We start from the raw sequence: 14,206 nt of genomic DNA on the forward strand, positions 1-14,206 counted from the left end.
GTGGACATTTCGAGGGAACATGGCAAACAAAGTTCGGAGGAGACTTGGACATGATCGAAACTCCGACGGCCCCGGGGCCTCGAGAACTTCCAGAATGGTGAAGTCGCTCAATTGGATTTACTTTACCCATCTGGAAACATGCAGTGCCAGGTGTTCCAATCGTGGTCCCGTGATCCGAGACATCCACAGCGCCGAACGGGGAGCTCCCCGCTTTCCTTGCCACGCCAACGGTTGGAGCTTGATGCACCCCAGCAACCTGGAATGTTTGGGCCATGCCCAAAGCATTGGGCCTCGAACTGTTTCACTTGTACCTAGTAGTAGGAAGTATGCGAGGATCAGGCAAGAAAACGGAGACTCTGTCACAGAAGGACTGCCGGTAGCATGAGGGCAATATGTGGGATACGCAAGAGCCGAGGGGAACCGTTGGATGGGAGGTGATCGAACCACAAAGAAGACTGGAATGTCATTCAGGGGGAGGGGAGAATGTATCATGGATGTCGCGATGCTGCCCCTCAACGCGATGCGGGGTCAAGACGGCTGCGGTACAACATGTCCGGACCCTTGAAGCGGGGTATCGACCTTCCATTCGTATGCCGCATCCACGAATAGAGGTTGGCTGCTGAGTGGAAAGGAGGGCCGTTGCTGGGTACCTTGAGGACTGGTATGCGTACCTGCCCGGTCGGTGGCTACCGCCGGTGGCTGCCGCGGGTGTTGAAATATCTACCTCTCTGCCTCCTACCTCGTGGGTATATGTGAGACACTCTCTTTCCTTTTTCCCTTTCCCATTTCCTCGAGGCTCATTCATCAGTGCCGTCCCCCTCCTTCCCCTCCTTCCTTCACAACGGCCCCAAGTGTTCCTTTGAATCAGTTCCCCTCCAAACTTCCTCAACAAGTGCCTTTACTTTACCAAAGACACAAGGATTCATATCACCGACATCACCGACACCATGGGAGAGTGCCCAATCAAGCATGCGACCGTTGCCGGCGGCGGCACCAAGAACATCGACTGGTGGCCCAACCAGCTCCGCCTCAACGTCCTGCGCCAGAACCACCCCGGGTCCAACCCGCTCAAGGACTTCGACTATGCCGCCGCTTTCAAGGAGCTCGACTATGAGGGTCTGAAGAAGGACCTTGCTGCTCTCATTACCGACTCGCAGGACTGGTGGCCTGCTGACTTCGGCAGCTATGCCGGCCTCTTCATCCGCATGGCCTGGCACAGCGCCGGTACTTACCGTGTCTTCGACGGCCGTGGTGGTGGTGGCGGCGGACAGCAGCGCTTCGCTCCCCTCAACAGCTGGCCCGACAATGTCAGCCTCGACAAGGCCCGCCGCCTGCTGTGGCCCATCAAGCAGAAGTACGGCGACAAGATCTCATGGGCCGACCTGCTCCTGCTCGCCGGCAACGTTGCCCTCGAGACTGCGGGCCTCAAGACCTTCGGTTTCGCCGCTGGCCGTCCAGACACTTGGGAAGCCGATGAGTCTGTCTATTGGGGCGCCGAGAAAGAGTGGCTTGCGAACGAAACGCGCTACCTGGATGCCGAGGGGAAGCCCCAGAAAGATATCAAGACGCGTGAGCCCGAGAGCCCTCTCGCCGCTGTCCACATGGGTCTTATCTACGTCAACCCGGAGGGTCCGGATGGCATTCCCGATCCGCTTGCCGCTGCCCGCGACATCCGCATCACCTTCGGCCGCATGGCCATGAACGAGGAAGAGACTGTGGCTCTCATTGCCGGCGGCCACACCCTCGGCAAGACGCACGGCGCCGGTCCCACGACCAATGTCGGCAAGGAACCCGAGGCCGCGCCTATTGAGCAACAAGGTCTCGGCTGGGCGAACAGCTTCGGTTCCGGCAAGGCCGGTGACACCATCACCAGCGGTCTCGAGGTCATCTGGACCAAGACGCCGACCAAGTGGAACAACCACTTCTTCGAGTACCTCTTCAAGTTTGAGTGGGAGCTCACCAAGAGCCCGGCTGGTGCGAACCAGTGGGTTGCCAAGGGTGTCGAGCCCTTCATCCCGGACCCGTTCGACCCGGAGAAGAAGCATCCTCCGCGCATGCTCACGACCGACCTGGCGCTCCGCTTCGATCCCGGCTTTGAGAAGATCTCGCGCCGCTTCCTCGAGAACCCCGACCAGTTCGCCGATGCCTTCGCTCGCGCCTGGTTCAAGCTGCTGCACCGCGACATGGGCCCCCGCTCCCGCTGGCTGGGCCCCGAGATTCCTTCCGAGATCCTGCCTTGGGAGGACGCGCTTCCGCCCGTCAACCATCCTCTGATCGACGACAAGGACATCGCCGCCCTCAAGCAGAACATCCTAGCCACCGGCGTCGAGCCGACCAAGTTCATCTCGGTTGCCTGGGCTTCGGCCTCGACGTTCCGCGGCACCGACAAGCGCGGCGGTGCCAACGGCGCCCGCATTCGCCTCGCTCCCCAGAAGGACTGGGAGGTCAACAACCCGGCGCAGGTGGCCGAGGTCCTTAAGGCCCTCGAGAGTGTGCAGGAAGCCTTCAACGCCTCGGCTGCCGGCGGCAAGCGCGTGTCCCTGGCCGACCTTATCGTGCTTGCCGGCGTGGCCGCCCTCGAGCAGGCCGCGGGTGTTCCCGTGCCTTTCACTCCTGGCCGCACCGATGCCACTCAGGAGCAGACCGACGTCGAGTCCTTCGACCATCTCAAGCCGCAGGCCGATGGCTTCCGTAACTACGGCCGTGGCGGCCCGCGCGCATCGACCGAGCAGCTGCTGGTTGACCGCGCCAACCTGCTGACGCTTACACCTCCAGAGCTGACAGTGCTCATCGGTGGCCTGCGCGTGCTGGGCACCAACTGGGACGGCTCTTCGCACGGCGTCTTCACCGCGACCCCGGGCAAGCTGACCAACGACTGGTTCGTCAACCTTCTCGACATGAGCACCGAGTGGAAGCCGATTGACGGCAATGAGCTGTTCGAGGGCGTCGACCGCAAGACGGGCGAGAAGAAGTGGACGGCCACGCGCGCCGACCTGATCTTTGGCTCGCACGCCGAACTGCGCGCCATTGCCGAGGTGTACGGCAGCTCCACGAACAAGGACAAGTTTGTCAAGGACTTTGTGGCGGCTTGGGATAAGGTCATGAACCTGGATCGGTTCGATTTGGCTCAGCAGGGGTCGTCGGCGCCGAAGCTTTGAAGGGGGGGAAAGAATGAGATCGAGGAAAATACCAACAATAACGTAGTTACGATGAAATTAGGATGAATGAATGAACTTATGAATCCGAGTCATGACAATGATGCTAGGTACATACGGTGCCGACTCGTAGCTGAGGAGCGTGAGACAATTGCCACTGTGTTCGCTGCATTCGCCATGGTGATCAAGGTAAGATCATTCGTCCTGAAGTATGAAGACCTCGACCAACACTCGTGCTGCAAGGTGCTTTGACCCCCATACAATCACGACACGTCCCATCGATTCCAAAGGCTCTCTGTCTCATAAGTGTCCGAGTTGATGTCCAAGTTGACATGGGTCAAATGGGGGATTTCATGTCAAAGCCAAGTGCAGAGAGGAATGTCCGGGTCGATGAGACTAATCAAACAACCCTCTGTTGACGAAGACTTGACCAACTGGCCGGAACATTGTTTCTGGCGATGGTTTCTGACGTCAGAGATGCCAGAGGCGACGCTATGTATGCATCGTCGATCTGGAGCGTTGTGTTGTGTTGCTTTTGCTCGGTTGACAGCCGTTTTTTCGCCTACACTACTGCAAGCCAAGCGAGCACCAGGGAGCGATGCAAGTAACGGCTTCTAGAAAACAAGCCGGCGTTTCAAGTCGAGTGTGAAACTCATATTGGGAATAGACAGAGCGCAGGGGGGGAGAAGAGGGCTTTTCGTGTTACATCGAGAGGTGGTGGGATAATTAGCTGTGGGGAGATAGAAGCGTGAACAGAAAAGCAGACTTGAGCTATATTCCACTCAACGCCTTGAACACTTCGCCGAGTAACCTGATGAAAAGAGAGTCGGGAGGGTCATCTGGGAAAACCGCCTCAGTAATCATCATCGTCCAAACCTGCTGTTGTTGACCCCCTAACAATCAGACTAACTTGTGTGACATGGGATGTCAACCGAACTCCGAAGGCTGATGATAGATTATCAGTTAGCCTGTGCCAGTTCGGCCCGCCACCTCTTCGGCCCGTCTTTTGTTGCTTAACCAGTGCTAACCTCTCTCAGCCTTAATCAGCCTTAGCCACAAACCCACATCGGGATCCATCAGGTCCATCAGGCAACGGAGGATCACAGCTAGATAGGGCGAAAGCAAGAGACTTACTTCTCCATGAAGATACCGAGATATGGATACCGAAAAACCATTGCCTTTCTAGGTCTTCTAGCTCCAGACACAAAAATCCCACACTCAAACCAGCTACGCCCACGCGGGTTTGTTTGCCTATCACTATCACAACGAACCCACCCTGAAGGGTTTCCACCCAAGTGCGCAGGGCAGACAAGCAAGCAATCAAGCAAGCAAGCTTCGGAACGGCCGGTGATGACTTGGAACTCTGCACCTAGACACTCGCAGATACTCCGTACTAGCAGAACAATAGGGCCGAAGACACTTCTCAATCCCGCCCCCTCCGTCCCCTCTCTCGTGAAAGGAGGTTTGTTCAAGCTTGCTGATAACCTCATTTTGCTGAGGAGATTCACTCATAGACATCCAAGAATGGAGAGGGGATATCAAGCCAGAAGAGTCGGCATTGCCCCAGCAAGCCAGCCATGGCCAAGCTTCAGGGCTAGTAAAACATGACAAACGAAGAACAAAAAGAACACAGGGGTCGCTTGCTTTTTTTTGCCTTCTTCTCCAACCCACTCCACCTCATGTTGGCGAGTCAGCAATGGCAGCACCCAAGAAGCACGCCAAGGGCTTGCTGAGTCAGTCAGAGGAACTTGTGAAACAGACCCGGCTAGAACCCAATGTCCTGATGTCCGCGAATGTGTGACAATGGGCATTTTAAACCCGTCCATTTGAAACGTGAGCAGAACGGAGCAGGAAGCAGTTAGTAACATGAACAAAGAAAACCGTGATGATGATGTCATTAGATGAGTTTCTGCGTAGGGTATCATAAGGTTACAGAGTCATTATACCGTTGGTGTTGAAGCAAACACGCTTTCTCTCGCACACACATACCCCCACGCATACATAGACATTAAGTCGTCCCAGCCATAACCAGAACCAGACCCAGACCCAGACCAGACCAGACCCTTTGGCAAAAAGTCCCTGTCCCATGATGCTGATGATGATTAACCCCCCCAATTCCCACATGTAGTCCGAGACACACAAAGGTGTGGGTGTGGGCCTTGCCACACTCGGACCATCCAAAACAGTTGCTACTGAGTATCCGCCGCCGCATCATCACCACCCAGGCTGCCGGGTAGCCCTTGCCTGGATCTCTTGTTGCTGTTTCTGCTGGGCCGCGGCGTCCTCGGCGCGCAGCTCGGTGGTGCTGGCGTGGAACGAGCGCTCCTCGAGGATGATGTACTTGTTGTCGTCGTTGACGGTGTCGAGCTGCGAGAGGCCGATGGTGTTGTTCTTGGTGCGCTTCTTGTTGGGGTACGAGCCGATGGTGACGATGGCGCTGGGGCCGGTCCGGTTCTGGTGGCTGTCCTTGTTGGGCGTGCTGCCGCCGAGCGCGCGGTTGCCGAAGATCTTCTTGACGAGCGGGTACATGCAGGGGATGCAGGCGCCAATGAGGACGCAGTTACCCTCGATGCTGGAGGGGATGGGTTAGCAAACCTGATTCAATTCAGGGGGGCCAGGAGCGAGGACTCACTTCGTCCAGAGGACGACATCGTCAACGGCATAGGTGAAGTCTTCCAGAGACAGCAGGCCGCTGAGAGTGTAGCACTTGTAGCAAGTGATCACGCCGGCGCTACAAACCTCGTTAGTTGCCGATCATGACTTTTAGGCAAATAGTACGGGATAGCTCGCCACCACTCACCAGTATCCAAAGCCCAGAGAAGACGACAGCGCCAACTTCTTCTTCCAATTGAGCTGGAGGCCGCACAGGACAATGGTCGGGTAAATGGCGAGGTAAAAGTCGAACAGGACCGAGCAGACACCCAGGGCCATGGCGTAGTCGACCGTGATCTTCCTGTCCCAGCAGGTTCCCTCGGCGCCACCCCATTGCGCCGCGGCCGGCGTGCATTGGGCAAAGTTAATAACCAACATGCCGGCCGACATGAGCAAGTAGAGGACGGAGATGATCCACATGATGGTCTTGTGAATCCTCCCCGGGTTGAGGACCTTGGCAAGCAAGATCACGACGGCGAACTTGGGGATGGTGAAGGACGAGACGCCGGGCACGAAGGAGACGACCGTGTAATAGATGGCCTTGGGCACATCCTCTTGTGGCAATGTGAGCAAGTGCCGGCCGCCGCCATAGGCAATGGCACGAGAGGCCAGGATGACATAGGCAATGCTCAAGAGCTGGGTGTCTTGTCAGCAACACGGTAATCAGGACCCCATAAACAAGATCCCCAAACTCACAATGCAGACAATGACGATGTAGTCGTCAATGGCCAGTTTCCGGAGAGAAATGATGCGACTGTAAATGCGGCCGATGACGAACAAACCGGCGAGGGTGGTCATGGCCGAGGTGACTCCCAGAATCAATGGCCCCTTATTCTCTTCAGCCCAGCCCGGGTAGGGCTCCTCGAAGTCTGGTGGAAGGTTAGCCGCCATGGTTGAGATGTGCTGCTGTACGCTGCCTCTCTGCTACTCGGTGTCGATGATGATGATGATGATGATGATGAGATGTTGTTGATCTCCAAGACTTGAGAAGCGTCTGCAAGTCTGGAGTAGGACCCACGCCAAAAGCAAGGGGAGAACGGACCCAGGGCGGACCGGAGGGCTGGGTCTTTTGTTTGTTTCCGCTTCACCTTGGATCTCGAGTCGATCTTGGGACGGACGATGTGCTGAAACCACGGCTAACCATGAAGCGAGAGGCAGATCACGGACCGGTGTGAACAGCTGAAGGTCTGGGGCCCATGTGCTTTGACAAAGCAGCACTCGCAGGAAGGAAATGCCCGTCGCTGCGGTCCTCGAGATGGGAGGTGGCAAAGGCCTTTCTGGCCCATTCGGGCAGAGCCCGTGAAGAGCGCGAGGGACGCCATACCCAAGACAGATGGTGACCTCTGCGCACAGATCTTGGTTCGCCTCTCGGGAAGGATGGGCACGACGGTTGTGTTGAGTGTCGGGCCAGCGGGGAAACGCGCGATCTCTCTGCACAGCGCTGCACTGCGCTGTTGAGCCCGAGTCCCCATTTTTCTGGGTCTCTGCTGAGTCTCTGCTGGGTCTCTGATGGATCCGAGGCGTCGTCTCCAACGGTGGAGCGCCGAGGACGCCCTCGCTGATTGGTTCCCGAGCTGGCGGCGAACGGGCCTCCCTCCATCAGTTACGTAGGGCACCCCGGCCGAGCGACACCCGGTGAACCCCGCTCTGCCGAAGACGCACAGGCGAGGTGTCATTCGACTCGACTTTACCCAGCCGCTTTGGCAGCTTTGGCCAAAGTCCCAACACAAGAAAGGGGCTTAACCCTCTTCGGGCCCATCCGACTCCACTTTTCGGGTCCCGGACCCTGAGGCTCTTGAGGCCGTCCCAGCATCACGTCTTGGACAAGACAAACTTTGTGTCTCTGGTGCTACACTAACGGCCTGATAAAACTCTGACAAAGCCGCCGGTTGCCATCAACGCCTGCTAACTCTTTCTCTAGTTCCTTGGGCGATGCTATGGTGCCCGCGACGGATACGCTGCGGGATTCGGTCTTTGGGGGGGGACTGAGCGCTCCGTATCCAGCTTTACGAGCATAATGGAACGGCAGCCACCTCAGCAACAGCGATTCTGGGATGCAGCCGTGTGTGGCTGCAACCTGTGGACGGCTTCATACCGACTGATTCATCCTGCGGCGGGGATAATTGCGTATAACCAGGTTCTGTGCGTCGCAGCGCATCATATTTTTGCGCCCCGAAAGATGGCGGGATGGATCTCGCAACGAGCAATTGATGATTGACAGTAATATGTATGAACGGGGAACTTGGGCTCAGGGAACTTTGGCGATTTGCAATCCTTCGAATCCTCCTGTGGAGAAGACAGAAGTATCCCAGCGACTAGCCTCATTAGCCCTGAGACCCCGAGAGCATGGCAGACCGAATCCGACACACGACACTGATTCGCAACGCTTGCACCATCCCGGCTCTCCTTGCCTCGAGTCTAAACACCCTCCTTTGGCCGCCTTTGGATTACGTACTCAAGAGTCATCCGAATCCCGAAACCGACACTCCTCTCGCGCTTTGACATGGACAATTCGGTCATCCGGCATTCATTAGTCGAGCTGACAAACACAATTGCCGGACGATCACCAACTTTGACTTTTGACGGCGCGGATGGTCTAAGAGCCAAAAATCAAAAGCCAAAAGCCAGTCTATCCTGTGATGGTGTCGCGGACCCGACGGGCTGTTCGGAGTGCCGGACGCGGCCTTGAATGGTCTTTTCCATGGCTGCATACTCTGTGGTTCCAATGCAGACGCACATACACTAAATACAGTACCTACGCATCAGCACGGCGTCGATCCAACCATTGGAAAACACCCGGGCCGAAGCTCATCAGTGTCAGAGGAGGCTGTTGTTTACATGAAACAAGCATGATACAACGTCCACCAGAGTCCTCTGCAGATGTAAATGTTTGATCAGTATTTATTTTCAGAACCGCGCCCCTTTTTTCCATGAAACATTGCAGTCCGTCCCGAGCCGTGCGCAGAAATACAAAGTGAGTCGAAGCACAACATTCACGTTCCTGGCCACAATGGCGGCCCGTGTCTGTGGCTTTATTTGCTTCAACATCCGCCTGAATCGACCCAGGGAGCCGACCGCCAGCTCTTTCGCCACACGAAACAACACAATTCTAGAACGCATTCTACACTCGCATTCATCAACTTTTGTCCCCTCCGGCAGTCAACAAGCAACCAGGGATTGACTTGACTGTGACGAGCGCTTTTGATCAACCCCGCACTACTAGCTCTGCTGAATGACGTGCTGACTGATGGGGAGTGGACCGGCTCGTTCAAACGGGGATGGGCAGTCCTGGACTCCGTACTCCGTACTTCGTCATGGAAAACTGTTGATATCGTCGTTGCCCACCAGATTTCTTGTGGTGACTCCCCTGGGGATGGGGATCAGGACTTGGTGTCCGAGTTCGGTCATATGGTGCTGACGATAAGGGGGATTGATGGCATGTTGCTCTCGAGCCCTCGGTCGCCTCCGCAGCACGTGGATATCTTTCGTCTCAGCTGGACGACGGAGTAGTCTCACGCTAGGTGTTTCCGTTAGTTGTCGCCTCTCCGAAACCCACTTGCCACTTGCCTCGGAGAATTTTGGTCTCCCACGTGGCAATTCAGGTACAAAACACTAAGGTAGTGGATTTCCTCAGTCTGATCTTCGCCTCCCTGTGTTTGACCTCGAAAGAAGGGGTGTTGTGTGTTTCCTGCCCCTGACTTGACCGCTTGGCATCAAGTTCTGGAGTTGACACACCAGTCTTGATTTGTGAGAGTCAGGTAGTACTCATTCGCTCACACATGCTTCTCTGATCACCTGACCAACATGAGTGCCCAGCAATGTACTGTGTAGTGTACACTAGGAAACAGAGGTACGCCTCAAAAGAATTCAGCAGGGAATAGCCTCTCGCACCCCGCATCTCATTGGCATCACATGTTCTGTGAGAGCGGAGCATGGGCGTTGAAAGAGGGGTTGGCAATCGTCTAGCGTGCCTGTTGCTGCGAGGAAGACGAGTGGTGGTTAGGCTCGTCCTGCGTTCGCCTGCTGGGAAGGAGACTTCAAATCCAGAAAGCTCTCTCTCGTTGCCTTCGTTACGGACTATTGTGTAGTTAAAAGACGACAAAGACGAGAACCCGACGTATCCGTATTGCCAGTAGCTCAGTAGCAGTTGTCACCATAGTGTCGGTCAGCCGGAGAGAGTTAAGCACAAGCCATAACCCCGCGTGCTTTGACTTGTGGCGTGTGCTGTGCGTTGAAGAGTGGCTTGATGTGGAGGCACCACCAGTTCGCCGATCTGAATATGCACATCGTGTTCGGCACTTACCTGCACTACGTAATGTCTGCACTCAACACAGTCTGCCATCGCTCACCACCGAAAGTGGCCTTCGCCGAGCCAGGTCCATTGTGCCAGCCGTCGAGTCTTGCCTGGGCATCCTCGGCTTTTAAGTTGAAGATAGTTGACAGCTGATAAAGAACGTGCGTACTTCTAATTATGTCACTGGTGCGCTAGCAACTTACACTATGTGTCCTTAGTGATGGTGCTGTTCTCCACGCGTGCCTGACCTGAAGCATTGGTCCCGTGGAGATGGGTCTTCGCAAGCGGATGTTGTGTTGTAGTGTTCAATTGAGTTGTGCTGGCTGGACCCCGCTTCCCCAGATCGTGCTGGCCAAGACTCGGGCAGGTGTCGGCTGCGAGAGGCTGTTGGTTCGCCATTGTCCAATTATGTTGCGTCCTGCAGGCAGGGATGCCGGGAACCAAACCCGGGATCTTCCCGGCTGTTGATTGACCAGGGGGTTGAAGACCGAAGGCGAGGAGGCCTGCGGTATTGGGAGCAGGCTCGAGCGCATAACAACAATCTCCGGAACAAGTTTTGCAGTCGTAGCGACGGAGCTTCTTCCGTTGTATTTCGTGCAAAGCCCCCTTTCGCTTCTCGTCATTTGAATTTCAGGTTATTCTGGGTGTCTATGCGCATTTTTGTCCAGGTTTCGCAGAGTTGCACACGAATGCGATGCGTAGCATTGTTATGTTGCTCTGATATCCTCGATGCCATCACATGTTCAAGTCCAAAGTAACGAGTTGTGCTATGATTTTCCTCTAGTCAGCCACTATCCCTCTTTTTGTGCCACTGCGTACTCGCATTGCCTAGCGTCGGCGACGTCAGGCCGTGGAGCGATGTGGCTGACTGGCGGTGCGGCAAACCTCTGTGGTTCGGATGGTCGGATGTCCGGGTGGCTGCCGATCTGCAAACCCAAGACTGACGCTCCTTGCGGTTCCTGACCCTATTCCAAAAAGAGAAGAACAAACGACAGGATTTGCCTAGCTTGCTTGTGTTCTGGCCGACTGGGTTCCAAGGAGGATGAGAATAGTAACCGTAATACTCCATCGCAGAACACCTTCTCCGCTGGCTGATGAAGCATTGGATCGTGAGTATCTGCTTGAGACCGTCAGCTGGCTGCTTACCGATGGAGGGGTTGTCCAAGTTTTTTTTTTCGGTGTAGGCCCGGGATGTATGGGACATATGTTCCCTGTGAACCAAACGCGGACAAACCGATCAAGGCCTTGAAGAACCTATCCCCTCGTCCTCACCCCGCACCGTGGACAGCTCCCGGCAGGTTCCGGGCCGTCTTTGCAGGCTCAATCAGCAGCCAGCAGGCATTGCACAGAGCATTGCTTGCCAGAAGTGGTTAATATGGTTGAACGATGCGGGATCCCGCCTTGTTGGCTGCCCCAATATTACGACGTACCCAACGCAAACCGGGCCATGTTGGGCGACACGAACACACGATTCTCTACACTATCCAGGTGGAATCCCCTGGAGCCGCGCCACCCTTACAATCTCCCCGCAGTAACCCCCTATACCATACCCTCGCAATCTTGTTCCAAGGCCCATGACCGCGCCCCAACCGGGCAGTATAGGGTAACATTGAACCATGGAATCACCGAAGCCTTGTTGGCGCTAGGAGAGCCTAGTGCTCCCGCCGCCCGTTTCTACGGCAGTTCCCACATTTTCCCACGTGGCCGGGTCTCTCGGATGAAGAGGTTAAATACTATGATGCCCTTCATCAACAATCTTCGGTTCGTTCCAGAAGTTCCAGGTGCCGCACACCACTTCTGTGTCCGTTCCTCTTCTCTCTTCGCTTGAAACAAATCCTCCGGCGCACAGTCCTCTCGTTTCCCTCCATCCCGTCGTGTGGTGTCCAAGCGCAAACAGCAAACCATCACCATGATTGGCCGCACTGCCCTCCTTTCCGGCCTCCTGCCCCTCGCGGCGGGTGCTGCCGTCAACGCTCAGGCGCTGGCCGAGCGTACCTTCACCCCCATCGTGTGCCACCTCTTTGGCCCGACCGTGAGCCCTTGGTGGCTCAACAAGTGCAAGCCGCACCTTGACCTGGTCGTGATCGACCTGCGGTCCGCCGACGAATACGCCGCCGGCCACATCCCCGGCAGCGTCAGCCTTCCCTTCGAGCCCGTCTCGGCGTGGAGCCAGATGGGCCCCGGCGATCTGCTGCTCGAGATGCCGCCGTCGGCCGACGTCTTCGCCACCCTCGGCTCCGTCGGCGTGAGCAACCCTAACCCGGCCACCAAGATCGTCCTGGTCAACGGCGTCGGCAACCCGGCCTTCCCCCAGGCCGCCTCGCCCCGCGTCGCCACCACGCTCAAGTACGCCGGCATCTCGGAGGGCCGTGTCTCCGTCCTGGACGGCGGCTTCCCCGCCTGGACCAACGAGGGCTTCCCGACCACCACCGACGTGCCCACCCCCGTCCCGCGCACCTACACCGCCACCGAGGACCGCAGCTTCCTCGTCAACATCAGCTACGTCGCCGCCAACATCAACAAGAGGCACCAAGGCATCGTCCTGATCGACGGCCGTGACAAGGACGTCTACGATGGTCTCGTGCTCGAGGAGTGGGCCGACAAGCCCGGCCACATCCCCTCCGCCGTCAGCCTGCCCGCCAAGAACATCTGGAACCCCGACGGCAGCTGGAAGAGCCCCATCCAGCTTCTCGCTATGCTCCGCGGTGCTGTACGTCTTTTCCCATACATACCTACTTTCCCCCTGTACGCCAAGTTACGTAATACTAACTGCAATCCGCCTTCTAGGTCGGCTACAACGTCAGCCGCAGCTACGGCCAGATCATTGTCTACTGCGGCGTCGGCGGCTACGCCTCCAGCTGGTACTTCACGCTCACCCGCATCCTTGGCTTCGACAACGTCGTCATGTACGACGGTTCCGCCCAGGAGTGGAGCAAGTACTATGATATGGAGATGTAAATAATGCTATATTAAAGATTAATTTTTGCTGTGTGAGGGTGGCGGCGTTCAGTGGGTTCGGTGTTACGCTTTTAGAGGGAGGGGGTTTTGGGGTGGCATGATGTCGGTGATGTTTCTTGATTCTCATGTATTCCTCTATTACTTTTGGATTCTTCAAAATAATACCACATTGATATGATGCTCATTCAGTTGTAAAGGCGGCGCTTCGTGATGACAAGTTTCTTGGAGCTTCTCATCGCCTGCTAGGTGGTCAATTTGTTTGTCATTATGGCTTGCTCTGGTACATAGTCAACCGAAGTTATGAGAAAGGTTCATCTCTGCGCTGAACAATCCACCTACGTGGTCAAACATAAGCTGAGGGCTTCTGGAAATGAAACAATATATTGACGCAGGCTATTCAGAACAGGTTGGCTGAGAACTCTTAGGGTGGGTAGTGATTGACCTGAAGAAGACATGTGGCATGCAAGAAATGCTGTTATATAAGGTTCCCTGACTAGAACATGTTCATTTCCCACAGCCTTCCCGCCTTGGACCTAACAACGTCGACAGTATTGTCCCACATGTCGCGGAGGATGGCACCAAGACCGGACCACTTCCTGCTGGCTGCCGTGTGCTGGAATGCGAGACGACATGCTAGTACCCGACCGGCAGAGAGCCTTGGTTGGGGCCGGGCGATGTTTGCTTTGTTCCAGAGCCTTGGGCTTGGGACAGAGATGGAGACGATGTCTTCGGGAAATACAGTGGAACTTCTTTCGCCCTTTTGGTTTACGAATAGGCGGTAATCGAGTCCTAAGTCTTAACGTTTCCTTGAGGGATCAAGTTCAATCATTTAAGGTTAACACCCCCTGGGCCAATACCCTAATGTCGGTTTCCCTTGAGAAATTTCCCGAGTCACACTGAAGGCCCAGAAGGGAATGTTTACAGACCCATGGAAGCGATATCAGCCTTCGGAGTTTACGAGGATTGTAGATGAAACAAAAACCAATAGTATCTAGATCAACCGGCATATGCAACCCCACAAGCACAACCTGTCGTACTAGGTTACAATATGGTATTAATGCAGGTGTAGTGCTACACTGTTGACATCCTCTAGTCGATGATCAGTGAGCCGTCGGTCTTGTTTCTAGCTGAAGTACCGACATGATCT

At 55.7% G+C, this 14,206-nt stretch overlaps 4 protein-coding genes across 4 annotated transcripts; 2 read left to right on the forward strand and 2 right to left on the reverse strand.

The window, feature by feature from the left end:
* Nucleotides 1–947: 947 nt before the first annotated feature.
* VTJ04DRAFT_104 (uncharacterized protein) lies at nt 948–3,158 on the forward strand (the record flags this gene model as incomplete). Its single annotated transcript, XM_069358134.1, has 1 exon — nt 948–3,158. The coding sequence occupies one exon, from the start codon at nt 948–950 to the stop codon at nt 3,156–3,158; it is 2,211 nt and encodes a 736-aa protein (XP_069222714.1).
* A 2,211-nt stretch (nt 3,159–5,369) lies between these two features.
* VTJ04DRAFT_105 (uncharacterized protein) lies at nt 5,370–6,698 on the reverse strand (the record flags this gene model as incomplete). The annotated part of the gene is made up of 4 exons (XM_069358245.1): nt 5,370–5,727; nt 5,788–5,886; nt 5,956–6,443; nt 6,504–6,698. The coding sequence occupies 4 exons, from the start codon at nt 6,696–6,698 to the stop codon at nt 5,370–5,372; spliced, it is 1,140 nt and encodes a 379-aa protein (XP_069222715.1).
* A 33-nt stretch (nt 6,699–6,731) lies between these two features.
* Nucleotides 6,732–7,279, reverse strand: VTJ04DRAFT_106 (uncharacterized protein; the record flags this gene model as incomplete). Its single annotated transcript, XM_069358356.1, has 2 exons — nt 6,732–6,994; nt 7,132–7,279. The coding sequence occupies 2 exons, from the start codon at nt 7,277–7,279 to the stop codon at nt 6,732–6,734; spliced, it is 411 nt and encodes a 136-aa protein (XP_069222716.1).
* A 4,731-nt stretch (nt 7,280–12,010) lies between these two features.
* VTJ04DRAFT_107 (uncharacterized protein) lies at nt 12,011–13,059 on the forward strand (the record flags this gene model as incomplete). Its single annotated transcript, XM_069358467.1, has 2 exons — nt 12,011–12,811; nt 12,889–13,059. 2 exons carry the CDS (start codon nt 12,011–12,013, stop codon nt 13,057–13,059), a joined length of 972 nt encoding a protein of 323 aa, XP_069222717.1.
* Nucleotides 13,060–14,206: the final 1,147 nt, after the last annotated feature.

Source organism: Mycothermus thermophilus, assembly GCF_041956435.1.
Source record: "Mycothermus thermophilus strain CBS 625.91 unplaced genomic scaffold VTJ04scaffold_1, whole genome shotgun sequence".
Taxonomy (NCBI): domain Eukaryota; kingdom Fungi; phylum Ascomycota; class Sordariomycetes; order Sordariales; family Chaetomiaceae; genus Mycothermus; species Mycothermus thermophilus.